General features: G+C 39.6%; 1 protein-coding gene across 1 annotated transcript in view; it reads left to right on the top strand.

Annotated features, from left to right (window-relative positions):
* Positions 1 to 853: 853 nt before the first annotated feature.
* The window catches only part of LOC150085515 (carbonic anhydrase-related protein 10-like), a 70,523-nt gene continuing 49,525 nt past the window's right edge, over positions 854 to 21,851 (top strand). Inside the window, exon 1 of the mRNA XM_090374086.1 lies at positions 854 to 1,187. Coding sequence (XP_090230212.1) covers positions 1,130 to 1,187 — 58 coding nt within the window. The 5' untranslated portion in view covers positions 854 to 1,129. The remainder of the gene's footprint in view (positions 1,188 to 21,851) is intronic.

Genomic DNA, 21,851 nt, shown 5'->3' with positions numbered 1-21,851 from the left:
AATATCAATAAAATTTGCTTCTCTCTGGAAATCTCAACTCTTTCAAGAAATATGGAATCTGCAATGGCACTAAAGGCGACAAATTCATTGAAGAAATTTAAAGGTCAGACCACCATCGGTAATGACTATCGTGACTGTACCGAGTTCATCAGATCATACAATGAGTTTAGTAAGCACTTGTGAATTTGTGTTTTAGATATATGCGGTAATTCTAAACCTAGCGCGTCCTATAGTTCGGAAAATACGGTACATTCACGCTTAATATAAATTTACTTAAACACAAAACATGCGCAATTTTAGCCTTAATATTAATATTCCTCAATTTAAAGCAAAAGAAGATCTCTCTTTTAACGCAATAGTTCTTAAGTGGGACACCAAACTTAGCCCAGAAAAAATTAGAAACCAATTCGACAACTGGTTGCTGTACTCTACATTTGAACCACTCCACTCTCCACCTTGTCCCTGCATATTAGAGTGTTTGACCCACTCTAGGGCGGAACAGGTGAATCGAGCGGGAATCCGCACTCGCGGGTTCAACCACGTGGTGTCTAATTCATCACTTCCGCGTGTTTTCATTTAAGGAATTTCCGCTCCCGCCAGACAATGAAGAATATCGCTTGCGTGCGAACAGAATGCCACGGGCGGAAATTCAGTCGACGTCTAACAACCTTTAAAAAGAGTAGTCGGCGGTGCTCTTCCCGCGTCCACGGGGGAGAAGAAACTCCTCTCACATCACCGCAACTCCGTCCGTTCAGTGTCTATTGATCAACGGAAGCGCCGACAGGGGGAGCCACTACTGCGCGCGGACGGATAGGTCTCGGGGATTTCCACGGCTTCACATGGGCCAGTGCCGCACACTTACCGGACGGTTATCGAGGATAACTAGCCCCCGAGCGACTCTGGAACGTAAGGTCACGAACTGCTTCGTGTGCACGCATTCCTCTTCCTCCCTTCTTAACGGACTCGTGCGAGATCACGAGCGACTGTTGTCGCTTCAGTTCTTCGCTGCCGAGAGGACCGAGCTGAAATGTGTGTGTGTGATCCGCGAGGCACGAACTGAACTTTTCTGTATGTGCGCACCCCTTCTCCGACCATTCTTCCGATAGGACGCCAGGACCACGAATTCAGGATGATCTTGAGGCACTCTCTGCTGTCCGTGCTTTGCCAAGTGTTTCTCTATTTGGAAGGTAAGTGATTTGCTGTAACTTAACTGTTTCACGGTAGTATTCGATGCCAGCAACTGCAGAACGTGCAACAGGTCAACACTGCATCAATGAGAAATTGCTGATTTTAAGTGGTACGCAGAAAGTTATACATCTACCCACACACTTTGTTATTTCAAAGAAGAAAATTCGATCGAAGGATGGTCGAATTGAAAGGGGGATAAGGGGCTAAGAACACCACGAATGTCAATAAAATATCTGTTTCTTGGGCTTCATTGACTACAGATGACCGCTGCTGCTAAGCCCATAGCGATTCACCTGAATGGGTGCAATGAGTGGCGAACTTGTGGTTTAGTATGCAGCTGAGACAGAACTGTGCAAAGTTCAGTGTAATATATTCTTTGTGTGTTTGTATTACTTTGATTTCAAGGCTTAAAACTCAGCTAGGGCTTGGGTTTCAGGCCATTGGATTGCGGAAGATTGTTCCTCGGCATCATTTCAGAGACAGCAACCACGCAGATGTAGTTGCCGCAATATTCTGACTGATGGGGCGAACAAGTATAAAATCTCAAAAGCAACAGAAGACTGGATCCTCTGAACCTTACCTTCGGGCAGCTTGCTCGTGGAACATTGGAATTAATTTAGTTGAGGCGGAGAGTTTGACAAAATTCAAGGAAGAGCTGGATAGGCACTTTTTGACTGTGGGAATAAAACGAGAAGTCAGCCCCCCCCCCCTTGCAGACTAAGTTCACTTCCATTCATCATCATGCCATTTTAATACTAAAAACAAATCGTCGCATCTTTTAACTTTGTGCTTTTTTAAACTGTAGCTTTATCGACGATTTAAAATAAAGAAGAAACTGCTTTTCACCTCGCTTACTCGGCGTTTTAATTAATGTGTACATGAAAAAGTTCTATCGTGACTTAGAAGACAATGCTCAAGGTGGTGGTTTTGTCATAAACTCAGAGGGCTACGTGTATGCTGTTATACAGGGCGACCATGATTTTTTAGTATTAGAAACCCAACTAATTATGCGTTGCTCAAAAAAAAAAACAAAAAACAACCAAATTCCTGAATCAATCGCAATTTATTCATTTCCAAAAAAGTAACAATCATATTCGAACTTAGTCAGACACTCAATCTCGCGTACCTTGTGAGGGAACTTCCACTGACTAACAACAGGCTGCCCCAAGACGAAGATTAGATTTCACGATCTTCATGAGATCTTATTATTTGTTGTTTCTAAGATTTTATATTTGTGTCCTCTTGTTCTTATTTCACCCGCCAATGCGGAAATGACTCCCTCCTTCACTCTACTTATTCCTCTAACTACGTTAACCGCTTCTATCAGGTACCCTGAGGTGTCTGGAATCCATATCTTCTAGGGCGTTTCTCATAGAGACAACCCTTAGCAATCCTAACAAACCCAACAAATCTAGTTGCTCTTCTTTGGACCTTCTCTCCAAGTTCTGTGTTCATTTTTTTTATACGAGGTCTCTAGACTTGAATACAATATTCCAAATGAGATCTCGTTATAATTTTATAAAGAGGAATAAAAGCATGCTTCTCCCTATTGGCAAAGGTTTATTGCTGATCATACCCCGAGCTTCCATCTCATGGATTATCGACTTTTTTTTTTTTTTTTTTTTTTGTAATTGGGTATCCAGTTTTCTCTCAGACTGCTCACTGCGGCAGATGGTAGAGAGCGTTGTCTTTTAACTTCTCCACTAATACTGATGCTCCCCCAAGATTAAGTTCTTTTTCCCACTCTTTTCCTCTTGTATATTAATGATCTTCTTCCATCGACTAGAAATTTTATCCGTAGTTTTGCTGAAACGGAGCACATTGCATTCCACGGTCCAGTTTGAGAAACCTTGCCCTATACAAACAGCTTCAACTTTTCGAATATCCACTAACAACTTCTTAAATACTGATCTCCAGGTAAATCTCCAATCGGGCAAAAATAACTTAGTTAATTTCAATCCTTGTAAGGCTCCGCCATGTCTTACATCTCCAAAAAAATAATTCTTCTGCACCTAACCTTATCTTCGACGATACTAGATTTCTAAACGAGATCAGACAAGACTCTTATGGATAACCCTGACTTCTAATCTCTCTCTCTCTTGGAATAAGCGCATCATAAATCTTTCTTCCTCTGCATCTAAAAAAATTAAAGCGTATGTACCCTGTACTGAAGAAAGATGCTTTATGTGAAAACATCCTTGACTTGGAAGAGGTTAGCTCAATCCATTTATAGAATAGTATGACGTCACAATCAATTTTTGCAGTTACTATTGCAGGAAGTATGATTGTGACATTGAGAGACAACATCGATGTGCCGAAGTAGTCTCGATGTCATGATTGTGAAAGTAGGAAGAACTAAGAAAGGATGATTGTGACGCCACAATCATCCTTCCTTAGTATGATTGTACTTCAGGAAGTAATTGCGTCATTTCCGTCTCGCATTTCCGTTACATTCCATTGTTTGTTTCCTTTCACTTTTCACTTCTATAAATATTTTAAAGGGGTGGCAAATACGCAAATCCCTATTTCCTTGCTTTTGTCCTTAGGATCCTAGTGATTTTTTTTTTTTTTAATCTCCAGTCATAACTGAGCAAAAGCACTTGAAATTTCTTGAAAAATTTTAACGTCTTCATTAATTCTGAGATGGCCTCAAGATTTTGGCACAATGCAGTTGCGTAAGTACAGCCGAACCTCTACATGTATCCTCCCTGTGATTGCAAGCAGCCTCGGAATTCCTCGACATATTTACGTGGAGCGATACCTTTTAAAAAAATCTGCAAAAATATCAAAGTCCATCCAACAAAACAAACAGACATTTCAAGTAAATTAAAATTATTTTAGCAACCATCGAAGTATGCCACGATGCAGAAGTTAATCCTAATGGGAGGATCCACCAATCCAGCCCACTTGTATTTCTCACAGCCTAACGAGTTTAGATTTCAGTCAAGGCTTAGAAGAAATCTAATTAACAATTGTTTTGTGAAAATAAAAATAAATCCCGATTGTTTTGGTTTTTTTTGTCAGTGACGTTTTTATCATTTTAATTAAGGAAATTTATTATTCCTTCAAATTTCGTTCCTTCTTCCAACGTTTCCTGTTTAAGCTGTAATCCGCACGTTTGTATCAATCACATCCCGTTGTCAAATCAAGTTTATTTTTAAAATACAGCCTTTGAAAGTCGGAGTATATAAAAACAAAGTAATCAAGGCTCATTAAGTTCATATTAGGTTCCACAGGTTTGAATAATTTTATTTTATTTACAACAAATGCAAATAAGCTTAGGATGTATTCTTTCAAATCTTTACCCTTTCGTTACATAATGCCAACGTTCTGGAGTAATCTGGGCATCCATAAGTCAATGTCCCGTTTGTCTAGCTCATAGGTTAGCAGTGGAAGATTTATCTTCCTTCACTGACCAGGAATATGTAGATTAGCGATGAATAACAGGCACGCTTGATAAAGAAATCGAAATTATTGGAAGAAATGACAGTTCCTGTTTATCACACAAACTCAATAAAGCAAGTGAAAAGGCCTTCAAAATTAATTTCTGCAGTATGTGGCCCCGCATGGCTCTTCTCTTGGATCATCTTCATTTATTTAAAGGCTTTTACGTAATTCATTAGATCGGTAGAAGATTAAATGAAATGTTTTGAGTGCCAGTTATCCATGGTAACTGGTGCGAACAGAACGTGGTATCTTGCCTGTTCCTTGCTGTTACTTATGTACACTATGTTAACAGAAGTATAGGACACTAAGGAATAACCATGAAAGTAGTATAGAGGGCAGTGCAACAGCACAGCTTGATAAATGAAGCTACAAGGGAGTCATTTACAATCGAAATGTCCCGCGGAAAAGATCTGAGAAAAACTGAATGCCATAAAGCAGGAATGTCCACCTTGCGGCCCATTACGCCGTAGCCGAGTGGTCAGGCGAGCGGGTGCCAAGTACACATGCCTTGAGTGACCGGAGTTCAAGACCGTGACTGCTAAATACGGTGCTGTTTCTTGTATTCTGTCTATCTTGTGAACTCCTCTGACCGGTTGGTCGTCCAGGAGTATAAACAGAAGATTTATTTTATTTTACTTCAACGTATGAGACTCAAGACAATGTAGGCAGTCTAAGTGTTACGCCCTCACCTCCCCGAGTTTGAAACTAACGTGTTGCAGAATATGGATTCACGTTGCAGTTTTGCATTTAATTTTTTTTTTTTTTTATGAAACCCCAAACACGAAAGGTATCACCTGTTGTACTTAGTACCGTGCATGGGTTGAAGGAGACGAGGAGGGAGGGGTTGCCAGAAACTTTGCTTTGGTGATTAAACATAGGTTTCACCACTTCGAGTCTCCAAAAAGCAAAGTGGTGGAATTGCACCGGTTGATGAGAGTCATCTGCCACCTATTGTTAGTATTATGTTATAACTACGGTATTGTATTATTTTATATTAGTAATAGTCACTGCATATAAATAAAATTTACTAAACATGTAGTTCTCGGAGTTGATGATAAACCATCAAATATTCATTGCAGGAAAACTGGCAAAACTTACTGGGAAGTAATAACGCAAATATTTTTATATTTTAGGAAATGTTTCGCATTAACGATTCATCCACTTTTCCGATTTTTAAACAAGGACATATTGGGAATGCATCCCCTACCCCACAAAAGGTGTGTCGATATTTTTTTCAGCTTGGGAGATGTAATAATATTTTATTTTCAGTTTGTTCCTCCCCAATTACTTATCATAATCAGTTTTAGGATTATTATCTCTCCCCGAAATAAGTACAGCTGAACCTGCTGAAATATTTTCTTACATATTTAAAGTCCGGTGTGTAACCTTGCAGAAATCTATGAATGTGCAACAATTTAATATAAAAGTACCAAGGACATTCAGGAACCATCTGTTTGTCTCATTTGGAGAATCATACGCAATTCGCGCAAAACCACATCGTTGGAGACGCTGTGTATCTCCGCATGCAGAGCAGTGGTTGGTTGTAAGGTTACACTTAGACAAACATCCAAAATCGCATAAATAAAACCGGAATTTCTAACAAAAATCAAGATTCACTAAAATCATACAAAAGTCATCGAATATGATGAAATGATTCCGTGAATGTATTCAAGAAATTTGACATTTTCAGTGTTTATTACAAATTCGTACAATTACATACTCTAAAAGTAAAAGAATTAACGCATTTTAACTTGCTTGTGGCATCGCAAGATGAATGATTCGCTTACCTATAAAGCATATAACTTGATTGAAGCTCGTGCGGTCCACGGTAGCGCAGTTGCAGTGTGCTTGTTCGCCGAGTGAAAGAGCCTGGGTTCGAATCCAGCAGAAGGTATTCAGGAAGTTTTCTTGCCTTCTTCCACTCGGTGCTGAGTTAGTCGATCTCGGGCCGTGGAGTGAGGTTTTCCCCGGGTACTCCGGTTTCCCCCTCACAGACCTAAAATCGACCGTAGAGAACACACGAGGTTACAGACCACTACACTTCGCGTTTCTTGAAATTTCAATGCCCCGTTTTAGGGGTATTGAACTTTCAAGGTTCTCCTACAGCAGCTACCCCCAACTGAAAGAGGGTAGTTCCTTGCTCCCTACAGAAAATGTTTAACTAGTTTATTCTTGATTGAAACATTTGTTTAACAAACGTTTGAATCAAGAATAAATCAATTTGTTTTAATTATGTAATCTGAGTAAAAGAATTTTGAATCAGCCAGCATAAGTGTTCAAATTTAAATTCATTAGACTTGTTTTTCGCAGAAGATTTAAATTCGTGACCTATTTTTTCTATAGCTGATTGATAGTCGCCGTAATTATATTTGAACTACACACTCAGCATTCAAGTTCATAGACTTGACGTATGCATAGTCTACATCCTCCCCTCCCACAGTACACGTCCAGTCTACATACCCCTCCCAAGAGCACTTTACAAGAGGTCTCCAACTGGATCATTAATCAATGCACCCTAAAGCAACATTACTTGTGTGGAGACATTAACATTAGCTCAGGTCAACACAGTCTTTGCAGATTGTTATCTTCTAATCTGGCTGCAGTAGGTCTGACCCTCCAGAATTTTTCCCCTACCAGAGGCGCTAACCTGTTAGACCTAATATTTGCAACAGACACTCTCGCCGTTGACAGCCAGCCTGAAACAGCCTTCATGTCAGACCATCTACCAGTAGCCCTCATTCTTCCAATCACTTCCAGGACATCCTGGCAACATCAGGCACCAGTTAAGAAAACAGTGATTAGCCCTTCATTCCTCAATCCAGAGAAATGCTGCTTCGCAGCATCCATTTTTCCTTGAGAAATCCTAAACCAATGTCATCCACAGCTCGGGCTGCACTTTCTTACCTGCTGGCTGCAGTCTATTGCTCGAACTGCAGCATCAAAAACAGTTTCAATCTCTTGTCGGAGCAAAACATGGTGGACCCAAGATCTCAGCCTTAAATTTCAGAATAAACAAAGACTACATGCAAAATGGAAAGCAAAATTAGACCCACTAGACCAGATTGCATACTCAAGAGCCCGTGCCCAGTTCAATAGAAGCAAATCTGAAGCCATGAAAGCCTACATAGACAAACAATCAAGATCGGGAAGGCACCGTTTAAGGCAAGGGATGATGAATTCTCTCAACAACTTAATCCGATCGAATGGCTAGACTACATCACAAGATTTATTCCAAAGTCAGCGTCAGACCTTAAGAGCATTCACAGCAGTTGTCAGCGAGATGTCCTCACTTCCATCATCATCACAAAAAGAGAACTTATCCAGGCCATCAATGATATCCCACCAACGTCTTGCACTGGATATGATGGGGTCCCACAATTCATTCTTGGCGCCTCCGTAGCCAGGTGGGAAGGAGCAGCAGTGCTTAGCACACGCTTCTTGATTAGACCGGGGTTCGAGCCTGTCACCACCAAATACGGAGGATGCGGGAAGGTCAGGGAATGGCTACCGCATATTCCCGGAGCAGTATGGCCTTAGTTGCTAATGCTCCTAAAAAAAAAAAAAAACCAAAACAAAACAATTCATTCTTAAGAGCGTTAGTGTTTTCATCATTGATGCACTCATAGGTATCTTTAATGGAATCCTCACAACGCAAAGTTTCCTAACCGCCTGGAATCAATATATTGTTCAACCAATCCCCAAAACACAAGGAGCAACCTCAGTTTCACAATTCAGGCCAATAATGAAAGCCTCATGTCTCCTCAAAGTCATGGAGAAGTGCCTTCTTCCCATCCTAACCAATCAGGTTCTGCCATGTGAATCACTATTCATTCACTATGCCTTGAAACGAAGGTCCACCATTACCAACTTACTGCAAACCACCAACACCATTCTGGGGGCTTTACAAGATAGGGCTGAGATGGCAATTGTTTATCTGGATATTCAGTCTGCATTCGACAGCATAGACATCCAGCCCCTCTTGCAACTTTGTGAGGATGGATACCAGATAAAAGGCAATATACTGGAATTCTTGAAGTTGCTACTTACGACCAGGGTCCTTCACTTGACTGTGAATAAAAAATCTTTCACAAGGAAAGTTTGTGTAGGTGTTCCCCAGGGTGGTGTTCTTTCAGGGCTCCTTTTTACGGCTGCCATCCACCCATTCCTGTGCCAGCAAACAAAATTTATCAGTTATGCAGACGACTTGAAGCTCCTCTATCGGATCAACGGGACCGCCCGACCTGATTCTGTTTCTGAAACCATTATCAACAGCCTTAAGAATCTGATTACATACTTGGCACAGTTTTCTCTTAAGATAAATCCAAACAAATCTGCACAAATGGTGTTTTCACTCAAATCAAACCCAACGCAACTAAACCTGGAAATCCATGGAACCCCCATCACTCCAATCACCAAGCACAAAGATCTCGGCGTTATATTCAACCCTAAACTCAGTTTCAAACACCCCATGTTGCAGACATTCACAACAAGGTTTGCAGATCAAGATGGCTTGCCAAACAACAACTCCATGTCACAGAGCCTGAGTACACGCTCCAATACATATACCAGTTTCTGCAGTCAGTCATCACCTACGGTTCAGAAATCTGGGCGTTGTTATAGCGCTAATTCCGCCCTTCCTTTGTTCTAAACTTACGGTACGGTAATGACTTAATTTCCCATACCCACCCTACTTAGATATCTTCCAAAACTTCCGTTTAATAATAACTTTGAGTTCCAAATAAAGAGTATAAAGTAGATTAAATGTCCTTAGGCAAAAGCGTATATTTCTCTAAAGAAAATGGCGAAATTAGTAGCTATAACTGTGTTAAAAGCCTACAGTTGTTAGCCAGCAACAGCTAATTAGGTTAGCCACTCACAAGTGCATAGGGATAGATTTCTATAAACACCGGAAGGATGTTCTTAAGCCCGGAATGTAAATTAAGGCGAAGAGAGGAAGTAAGAAACAGTGATACTCGTGTGAACAGACATCTACGACACCGCTCAGCCCACGTGGACTCTGCATAGATGCGAGCAACAGCTCTACCATTACCTAAAAAGGGGGAGATAGAAGAGTGGCTACACGTGTTGCTGGAATATTCGTTACATGGCGTGATGAGGCGATGTTAGTTACCCCTTTAGACAAATCGTACAGAAGACACATCATCAGGGAACAGCTTTCGCCTTCAACCGAATGACTGCCATCGTCCTTTCATCGCTTTTCATGTTCTTTCATTTCCCATGTTAATATCAATTTCATATGTAATTATACGTTTTATGTAATTTTTCCTGTATTAGTTATTTCATGTTAAACCCCAAGCATTGTCGCTGTTACATCAGGCAATCATGTAACTATTCACTGCCTGCAACAAAGATATTAATAACTAGAATTCTTCTGGAGAATATTTCGCCAAAACTGTTTCTGAGAAGAAGTAAAGATTATCACTCAGCCTTTGCCAGCCTAACCATCTCTGCAGTACTTTGCTGATAAACTTATATATGTTATAATCTTTAATACTTTTAATCGCTCTAACTTTCCCCATGCCTTTGTGCACCTAGAGTCCAAGAACTTCTACAAAACAGTAATCTTTGGTCTAGCCAATAGTTTGGATACAGGAAGAGTTCCTGTATCCAAATGTTGAGAAAATCCCCTCAAATTCCTTAGAGAAGAAATTTGAAACCAGCTCCTCTATAAACGCATCAGGTCATACTTCAACAACAGATCAATTCTCGTTAAAGCGCAACACCTTTCTTTGATATTCTCATAAAAATTGCGTGAGCCAATTGTATTATAATCCATCATTTCCATCTATGTGTTATGCTTCAAAGGGGCGTTCTTGTAACTTTGTGCTGAGTGCAAATAGCTTTTATTATTTATTCAATTTTGAATAAATATTGAAAAGCATGCAAGTGGAAGGGAAATAGCCTCGCCAAAGTTGAATATCGACCTGGAAGATCGCGTATTAGAATAGCAGAACGCCACACAATTAGTGGCAAATAATGATGTAAGAAAGCAATCTTATACATCATCAATCAAAAAAAAAAAAATAAATAAATACTTCCCATACCACCTATCCATCCCCTCCAAGAATGTCTAGTTCTTCCTTGAATTTGAATTTATTCAAACTTCCCACATCCATAACAACAGACGGAAGCCTGTTCCAACAATCAAACCACCCTCTAGCTGAAGACAAAAGCAAACTTCCTCACATCTATTCTGCAACCATCCTGTCTCAATTTGAATTTATGTCCCTTCATGCATGTAATCTGAGCAAGAGGAAGGATTCCATCAGCACTGAGCTTACTCAATCCATTCAAAGCTTTAAACATCTCAATCAGAACTTTTCTCGGGCGCCTAGTTTCCCAAAGCTGAAATTTGCAAAACTGAAGCCTTTCTTGTAGAACTCTCTTGTTCCTCCAACTTATTCACACTCTTGTTCCTTCCAATAATCTCGTTGCCCTTCTCTGCACCCGTTCCAACAGATATACACCCTTCCTAAAATCAGGTTTCCAGACCTGTATGCTGTACTCAGGATCGTGTTGTCCAGAAAAATCGCAGCTAAAGTTAAAGAATCATCCACAAGGTCTGGACCCTAATGAAACAGTTGTCTGTGTGCGTACTGTACTCAAGTAACAGTGGTTACATATTCTAAGAGCTCCACACAACCCTTTTATCACGCTACTGAAATGCATAGCGACCGGTGAAATGGCGTACTCTGAGGAACCGGCTGAAGGTGGCTGGAACCCCAAGAACATTTGGATAGAGCTGATCAAAATGCAAACAGCGGCTAAAATCCAGTGGTTTGGGCAGTACCTTTCTTAACGTGAACCGAATTTTTTTTTTTTTTTTTTTTTTAGCTACCTTCATTTGTGTATCCTCTTCATAGTCGAGGTAATGCGATGTTTTGCCGGTTGGCTTCAAAGTTTGAGAACCTCGGATCAAGAAGTGGATTGATATGCTATACTTTGTTATTTATTTGGTAAGCGTCAATGTCTTATTATAGGTGATTCCAATTTGCCTCTAAGTGATTGGAGAAAATGGGAGGGAAACTCGACATGGGGAACAAAATTTTTAAATCAACTAGATGACTGTTATCTGTATCAACATGTCAGGGAAAGTACTAGAGAAAAGAATATCCTAGACCTCATCATCACACATGAATCAGATGACATAACAGGGCTGACAGTAGAGGAACCAGTAGGAGGAAGTGATCACGGAGTTCTTCGGTGGATGATGACGAGAGAGGTAGCAGAAGTAAAAGGCAAAGGAATGGGTTTTAATTTCAGAAAAGGAAATTACGATGCCTTACATGGCCTCTATTAACTGGGTACATATCGCGCAGAGAATGAATACAATTGAACTGTGGTACGCTTTTAAAACATTAATCACAGATGCCTTGAATGCGTATTTACCCTTAAAAAAATACTCCACGAGAAGGGTTCCAAGTTGGATGAATAGTGAAGTTGCCGCATTACTTGAGCAGAAAAAGGTGGCATGGAAACGTTACAGAGCAATAAAAAGTACTGAAGCCTATAACAGCTACAAGGTGATGTGTAATAGAGCCACAGAAAAGGTTCGACAGGCAAAGGCAGTTTATGAGAAATCACTAGCAAACAGAGCAAAGAGGGGGGATAAAGAATTCTTCACATATATAAATGCCAAGAAGAGCAGGACAAACCAGATCGGACCTTTACGTAAGGGAAAGGGGATAGTAATAAATACACCAGCTGCCGTTGCAGATGAACTCAACAGTTATTTTGCATCGATATTTCAAATGAAAAGCCTTTTGTGGCAATGGGAAATTGTGGGAGCGAAGTTAAAAAATATGTAATTAATGATATTGAAATTTCGCAAGATTATTTAATGAAAAAACTGTCGAGCCTACAGACCAGTAAAGCTCCTGGAGTTGATGGAATATATATTACTTAAGGGAGGCGGCAAGTGAGTGCATTGAATCATTGAGGCTAATTATGCAAGCATCATTAGACTCTGAGGAGATTCCGTTGGATTGGAAAAGTGCAAATGTTTCTCCCATACATAAGGGTGATAATTTCTAAGAGTGAAATTATCGACCTGTCAGTCTGACTTCAGTGGTAAGGAAAATCATGGAAGCAATGATCAAGGGTGGAATTCAGGATCATTAGGATAGAACTGAAATTCTCAAGGATACTCAGCATGGTTTTGTAAAGGGAAAATCTTGTTTAACAAATCTGGTTCGCTATTTTGAAAGGGTCACTCACGAGCTGGATTTAGGGAATAATTTCGACATTGTTTATTTAAATTTCAGCAAAGTTTTTGACTCAGCCCCCACATGAGCGGTTGCTTTATAAGCTGGAACAGGTTGGAATCACTGGGAAAATCCTCAGATGGATATCAGGATGGCTTCAGGGCAGGAGGCAGAGGGTTGTGATAAATGGCTATTCCTCAGATTGAGTTGATGTAAGAAGTGGGGTTCCCCAAGGATCACTATTAAGACCACTGTTGTTTTTAATTTTCATAAACGACATTGATGAAGGGATAGAGGGCGTGATGTCTAAATTTGCAGATGATGTTAAAATTGGTAGAGTAGTTAATGATCGCTGTCAAGCTGAACTTCTTGAGAGAGACCTAGATAGACTTCAGGAATGGTCAGAAAAATGGCAGGCTATGCTTTAATCCAACAAAGTGTAAGGCATTGTACCTGGGAAACAGTAATCCCAAAATAACTTATTCACTTGGTGGAGTTCAACTAAACCCAGTACTGGAGGAAAGGGACTTGGGTGTTACGATACGGACAGACATGAAATTCTCTGAGCATTGTAAACAGGTTGCAAGGAAGGCCCATGGTGTCCTATCGATGATCTATCGAACTTTTGCAAGTAGAGGTAGGGACGTGATAATCCCATTATATAAGGCTTTTGTTAGACCACACTTGGAATACTGTGTTCAAATATGGAGACCGCACCTAAAGAAAGACATCGAGCTTCTTGAAAAGATGCAAAGACGGGTAACTCGCCTGGTGAGATCGGCAAAAGGGCTTTCATATGAGGAAATACTTCGAATATGTGGGTTGCAGAGTTTGGAAACTAGACACCTTAGAGGAGATTTGATTGAGGTGTTTAAGGCTCTGAGAGGCATCCGTAAAATGAATGAGGACGAAATTTTCAAGATTATAAATGATGCTAGAACTAGGGGACATAAATTCAAGTTACGGGGGGAAATGTTTAGATTGGACTGCAGGAAGTTTTATTTTAGCCAGCGAGTTATAAATTACTGGAATAAGTTGCCTACATGGGTGGTAGAGGCTGACAGTTTGGGGAAATTCAAAGGTCATCTGGATAGTACCTTCGGTGAGGGAAACGCATAGGATGATAGGTTTAATTTACTTTTCTTTTATTAATTATTAGGTTGTTTTTTTTTATCATTGTTTTATTCGTTTTTTTTTTTTTTTTTTTGGCTGGTGCAGCATAAGCCATAGGCTTTTTTGCACCATGCGGCCATTACTAATACTAATACTTTTCCCCCTCATGTTTTGCTGTAGGGCACTTCTGTAATTCACCCCCCCCCCCTCTCTCTCTTCCAAACTTCTCTTCCATAGCCAGTCAGCATCCTTTTACTGTCCAACTTATTATCTTCCTCATTTATCCCTTTTACTTCTGTTTTCTGGAACACCCTTCCTTAACATGTATTTCCAGAAAATTTGTCTTCAGAAATTCAAGTGTGCTGTCAACAAGTAGTTTCGGTATTCTCAATCCGCACACGATGAGTTCCTTAAAAACTACTGAAGCCTTAACCAAAAGTCATCTAACTTGTTTAACAACAGTTAATCACCAAATAACGTGAACCGCACCACGTGCAAGGAAACTCTTCCAGAAAACTCAGCCCACTAGGCTACCTTCGATATTTTACCGCAAAACTATTGAAGCCTATCCGCGAGGGCCCTTTTCTACTGTTCACTTGATATTCCCTACAATCGTTGAAATATGTTCAGATTCAAGTGATATCTGTTGCCAATTGAAAAGTTGACTCTCGTGACGTCTAGTGACAAATCAGTGGGTAGGCGCACATAACCTTCAGCAATCCGAAGGTGCGGTATCTCAAAGTGATCCACATGTGGAAAACCGGATGAATTGTTGGTACGCTCAATAAATTTTTAAGCTCCATGCTCAGAACCAAATAAGAAAAAGTTTTGCAAGTCCAGTTCTCCTTCCCTGACCTTTAGAAACAAAGTGAGCAAAGTAAGATGAACGTGCACATATATGATGAAACCGAGCCGACAAAGCGACAAAATAACTAATCGATCCAGAATCAGAATGCTCAGGGTGAGCATAACTTCTCGTTCCGACGAATTTAAACTTTTACAAGGGGATTTATAAGGGGATGCTTATAAATAAAGAAATATGGCTTAAAGATTGGATGGCCATTGGGCCCTCTATTTAAAGATAAAAAGTCGAACGGTCCTTATATTGCGCGTAAGTTTAGCATTTTGTTCTTCAGCAGGAAAGGCAAAAAGCCACAACAGAGAAATCAGCGTTTATGGATTCAAATGAAAATGCTTTGCGTCTTTTGGAAGTACTGTATTTTTATATTTTCCGTAACTGTTATTTGAATATTTAATAGCGCCAATCTTTTCTGCTTGGAACCTTTATGAATAGGTAATGTAATGGAAATGACGAACGTTGGCTCGCTGATTGAACCACAGTAGTCACTGCAACTTTATTTCATAAACAGCTCTTACGCAAGCAGGGATCAGCGGCCCTAGCACGTACACGCCGGAATGACCAACAGATCAGTAAATATCGATCAGTCGTTCGGTAAATATTGATGGGGCTGAGTGATTCGCCCGATGTTGCACCTGAAGGCGAAACGCCCCACTAGTGGTTTGCTGTGTGTTTCGAAGTACATGGCGACGAAATCACATTTCTCACCTTACAGACAATCTGTAACCAATGTATGAAGAGCGTTGTGGTGGGGGGGGAGGATATGTGAAAATTTTATTACACAACCACCGAAGTGTTGTATTATTTACATGCAACTTTTGCTTAAGTTTGAAAATGTTGCTCAAATTAGAGATTACGCATGTAAATTTAGGAGTCTCATAAGTCGTGGTTTAATATAAGAAAGGTGTACTAAATTTAGGTACAAACTCGAGAACCATTTATTGATCAACAGGAATTACCATTTATTTTAGCAGGAGTTGAAAACAACAATGTCCACTTCTGTAGTGGTTGGATAGTACTTTGGGCTCACCAACTACCTGGCGTCATAGTTCATGGTGCACCAGTCCGTACGTGTTTTCTTATTTGCCCGAAAATTCCTTCTAAATTTCGTGTAGACAGAATTTTGTTTCCTCTATAAAGAGTATTTAAACCGTGTGATCATTCCATTTCAGGTGCTTTATTTTGTTCTTTGGTTTAAAGGAATACAAATCTCAAAGCGACATTTTATAATCCCCCCCCCACCTTTTTGAAAGTTTCCTACAAATAGTTTGCATTAAGGAAACTTTGTGCCAACTAGAAGGTTTAACGGAACTCAATGCGCTGTATACGGGTAGTCTCCGAATTACGTCATTTTGGTATAACGTTGTTTTAATTTTAAAATTTTAAATTTAAAAACATATCTTTATTCATTTCCCATCGTCAAGATATACTGTAAGGAACAAAATTACAATAACAGGGCCCTGCTTTTTGCAATGTGCCTGACCATCCTGTTAACACTGAAGACCGTATTACATTTCAGTGGTTTTAATGTTAACAAGACTATCTCTTTGCTGCAATCATTCCCGTTGGGCCATGCCACTACTGATCACCAAGAGGACTTATACATCAGTTTGGAATTCTGGTGGAAATACAGTATTACTTCATTTTCAGATTTCTATCAATTGCTTCTTAGAAGTTACCAACTAATTCTCAATCTGCTGAACTCTCTGAATAGCTAGAGAATAATATTCATAATTCTCATCCTAATCCATCATTTAACTTGCCACCCAATACATCTGTTTGCAAACATCCTTCTAACACATATGACCGTCTCAGAATTTTTCTTCAAAATGTAAGAAGCGTAAAAAATAAACTGTCTACACTTATTTCATTAATGGTTGAAGAATCTCATGACATCACATGTTTAGTTGAAACGTGGATGCAGGAATCTCTACAGGATGTTTTCCCACTGCAGAAGAATCTCAACTACACTCCATACATGACATCAAGAATTAATCGTAGAGGTGGTGGAACAGCAATAATTCTAAAATCCAATATTAAAGTTTTGAACACGTACAACTCGAATATCTTCAACTTTGAAGGAATTTCCCAACTAATCCAAGTGAAAGATTCTCTGCTTCAAATATATAATATCTATATTCCACCTGAACCTACTAATGACATCATTAATGAAGTAGTAACCTGGATCACTACTGTTTTTAAGCCTCAAATTAACATCATTATAATAAGCGACTTTAACCTTCCCCTGCTCAAATATAATTTACAAATAAAGTTGCTGTCCGACTCATTTTTAGTTCTAGGAGCTAAAAAAATCAACTTCCCTGTTATAAGAGGTAATCAAGCGCTTGATCTTGTATACTCTAATTTTCCACTGCAAGAAAAACCTAGCAGCAATATTACATTTAAATTGACTACAAAAGTATAGAACTTCAAGCAGCAATTTGCTGCGGGAATCCTCGCCCCACCTCTGGAAATCACTAAAAGAATATCATCAATTAAATTCCTTGAGAAAGAAAAGTTTTTGCAGCTCTTAAAATACTATCCATGGGATTCTCTCAAAAATATTCCTCTACAGGACGCCACCTTTCTTCTTATAAAATGGCTGAATCAGTTAAAAACAGTGTCGGCATCCAAACTTGTCAGAATATCCTCCAACTCCAAACCTTGGTTCAAATCCCACCTGAAAACATACTTTAAAAGTAAGCAAAAGTACCACAGACAGTGGAAGAAGAAATACGGCACTTCATCAGCACACATAAAATATAAAAAGAGCAGAGCTTTGTTTCAACTCAAAAAAATTCAGTCATACAAAAATTGTGTTATGTCCACGCTAAAGCACAATAAAAGAGCACTTTCTATAAAAACAACAGCTACCTTACAGCACGATCTAGTTTTCGAATGGATAAGATGCAATATGGAAACAAGCAATTCTGATATTTGCACTGAAGGTATACAAAACCGGGTTATAGAATTAAATTCTTATGAACAAGCAGATAGCGTGCAACATGATGTCTCCCGGTCAAGCCCTGCTAATTAACCAACTTGTGGACAAGAATACAGTTCAGGGTTCAGTTAACCAATTACGCCTTGATAGTAGTGCAGACCCTGACGGCATCCCTAGTTTTATTATTAGATTGTCCAGCGCATACATCATTGATTCGTTAGTCCATATCATTTCCAGGTGCGTTTCCCAGCCATTCCTTCCAAGACAGTGGAAAACTTTCAGGATTACGCTGATTCCTAAAAAAGCTTGCAGAAATAACCATCCTGGCCATCGACCAATTGCTGTTTCGTCAATAATTACTAAAATTATTGAAAAAATTATGCTCCCATGTCTTCATCATGTACCTGTCAATATGCATTTTGGTCGTAGAGGGCGCTCCACAATAACAAGCCTAGCTGACACCATTGTGCGCATCCAAACTGCATTTCAAGATAAGGCACAATGCGATGTATTTTACTTTGACATCAAAGGTGCTTTTGACAACATAGATCTCAAAAAAGGTTTTGAAATACTAAAAAATCATTTTCTCGTTGACACAATGATTATTTCCTATCTTCAATACAGCCTAAATCGCAGACTTCTCCTCTTCCCCACTAGTACTGACAATATTCTCGTCACAACCTCAACAGGCAATCCCCAAGGAGCCGTTCTCTCCAGTACTATATTTTCAGCATCTCTTCAACCACTTCTACAAGAAAATCCAAATCTGCTGGCATATGCCGATGATTTAAAGTTATTTATAATCTCCAAAGCCAGTGATGATATTCGCAAAGTTACCAATGACGCGAATTTACAGATTTGTGAAATCATCACGTATCTGAAAGATCTCAATCTGACTATAAATGCAAGCAAATCTGCTCAAATTACTTATTCCCTTCAGAAACAACCCAACCACCACATAGAAATAAAAATTGCAGATGTTCCAGCCCCAAATATTTATGCTCCGAAAGACCTTGGAGTTGTTTTTGATAAAAATCTCTCCTTTAATGTCCACTATTTATATGTTGCTCAAAAAATTCAAAAAGCAAAACGGTTAATCAAACAAGAAACAGCAGCGATTCAAGACAGAAAAACAATCATTAAGCATGTTCAAATATGCATCTTTCCCATTCTGTCCTATGCTTCCGAAATCTGGTCTGGTGCTCCCCAAGTAACCGTCAAGAAATTCCTTGAAATTCCTTGACGGTTACTCCAATCATGTTTTGTACGCACTTTATTTTAATTTAGGAAACTTTGAAGCCAATAATCTGTACGCTTTTATTGAAAACAGGCAAAGAGATGGCAGCCATATTGATTGTTTGTTTGACTGGAACGAAGAGCGTATATATTTTATTTATTTTATTATATATATATATATATTTTTTTTTTTTTTTTTTTGAACCAAAACTGAATTTAATAAAAATGTAACTGCAAAGGAGTATAAATTATAAAAGAATAATAAATTCACTTCTTGGGAAAAAATCATTTTCGCTATTAATCAACCTGTATATTAGAATCTTCACCTGACAGTAATAGTTATTTACAACTGAAAACAAATGACAAACTGTCACGCACTAAGCTAATGAGCCCCGTGAGGGCCTTTCGGCACGCGATACTTCATATTTGTAGAAAGCAAACGAATACATTATTGTCTAATCTGATACGAAAAATTTACAATATTAATGTCGAAATGTAGAGGCAAAATTATTTACTTTTCTCGATACAAACACTGTTTGGCAAATACTACTATACAAACGCGTACATTTTTGGAGGTTAAAATTTAAAATGTACGTGTCACAGTTTAAATTACGAATATTAGAACCATTTATATACATTTACTTTGCTAGAAAATATCGAGGAATAAATGAGAACCGAGGAAGCGCTAATAGTACTGCCAAGAAACAATTGCAAAGGCCGGTGTTTCGAAGAGAAAAATGAATGCAACAGTAACTCCCGTATTACGTTGGGGAAGAGTAAATGAAAAATACGGTACTGAAAACGCGCCTTGACAGCAGTCGATAAGAAAGCATATATCAACGGGAAATAGTAAGAGAGAAGAAAAAGGGAGAGAATTTTTATGAGTAATGACAAGAGAACGGAAAAACTTTCAACACCGTTTAAGTGTCGATGATAAATTTAAATAGAGGAACGAGACAGGACAATGAAGCGCACGCGTAAAAGCCACCAGAAATAAAATAGCAAAGTTCGTCTGCAAACTTTGATAATCGATTATTATGAAAGCGAAGTTTTAAACACAACGCCTCCTGGAGGGCTTTTTTTAAGAACGAAAGTAAAAAAAAAAAAAAAAACGCATTATATTTGAAAATAAAACCAAGTAGCATACAAAGAAAAGAAACCGGTGAATTGAAAATACAGATTAAAACGAAATTAATAATACCGCTGGTGTCGAAGGACTTTGGTGACGATTTAGGGCACTGCACCTTTAGAGGCCTGCGGCTGTAAATTTTCAAATCAATTAGCCTAGATATCTGTCATGATATTCAGAATAGAAGACGAGTGGAAGAAAGCCCTAACAGAATTTGAGGGAATGGACCTCACAAAGGCCTACGTGATACTGAAGCAAAGACCCAATAGAATCCTGTGGAGAGTCACAGACCCGCCTCAATCGGAAAATAATACCACGTTATCTTGACAACAACGGTGCAATACTGGAGGCCATGCACACAGCTGTGTACTGTGCTACCATAATAGCCACTAGAATTAATGGAAGAGAAACGAGAGACCAGCAGCAGAAGAACCGAAAAAAGAAGGAACCGCAAGCTTATGAAAGAAGACTTCAGCAGAATTAAGTGAAAGTAGGACAATTGACCCAGTACCAACGGGATTATAAGAGTAAGAAATTGACGGGAAAAGTGAAGAGCATCCTCAAGAGACGCCACGCCACGGCAAACACAAGACCAAAAATCAGAAAATAGGAGAATACTTAGACATACTGGAGGAGAACCTCGCACTCAGCAAGAGACTACACCAACACAAAGAGAGCTCCCAGAGAAAAATAAACAATCGAATGTTCGATGAAAACCAAAGAGCCTTCTACAGGCGTATCGGACAAGACGAAAACGGACCACCCGAACAGAAGACGATTGAGGAGTTCTGGGGCAACATATGCAGCAGTGAAGTAAGACATAAGAGCCGAGCTCCCTGGATAGAACTAGAACAGAAGAAAACGAAGGACGTACAAGAGATGAGAGAATGGGAGATTCGGGAGGAAGAAGTACAACAGTCGATGAGGAAGAGATAACGTCCATAACTATGGGTACAAAAAGCTCACTTGCACGCACAAGCATCTAGCACAGCAGTTCACCCGAATGATAATTCACCCAGAGACAGTCCCGGAGTTTCTTAAGCAAGGCATGATATCTGAAGGCTAAAGACCAAGATACAAGAAACCCTGAAAAATACAGGCGGTTAACTGTCTCCCAACAATGTACAAGGTCCTGACCAGTTGCATAATTAAGAAGATATCAGACCACTTGGAGAGCTAGAACATCATGGCCGAATAGCAGAAAGGATGCAAGGAGCAATTAACCATTGATTCCACAGTTATAGCACCTACGAGAAGAGCCGCAACCTGTATACGCCTACATCGATTACCGCAAGGCCTTTCAACTCCGTGCCTCATAGCTGACTAACAGAGACGCTGAAGATCTACAAAATCAATCCGACAGTAACAAACTTCATAGAAGCAACCATGTCGAAATGGAGTACCACTATCAAGGTCGAGAACATCACAACCAGCCCGGTCCCCATCAGGAGAGGAATCTTTCAGGAAGATGCCCTGAGCCCACTGTGGTTTTGTCTAGCATTTCTACTACGGATCAGCGAAGAATTTAGCAATGATATCAGGATGGAATTTGGTCTAGATAAATGCAAGAACCACGGATTTCCTCAGGGGAAATCAGTGGGTCGAAACTACCAGCTGCAGATTGGTAAAAACATCAAAGCCATGACGGAGGGAGAGAGAGGGCCTACAAATACCTGGGGATGATGCAGGCTCAACAGCTAGAGCACAAGG

This window comes from Mastigoproctus giganteus, chromosome 5 (assembly GCF_048544385.1).
Source record: "Mastigoproctus giganteus isolate SK-2022 chromosome 5, ASM4854438v1, whole genome shotgun sequence".
Taxonomy (NCBI): Eukaryota; Metazoa; Arthropoda; class Arachnida; order Uropygi; family Thelyphonidae; genus Mastigoproctus; species Mastigoproctus giganteus.
The sequence above is the reverse complement of the archived record's forward strand: the minus strand, read 5'-3'. Positions and strand labels throughout refer to the sequence as shown.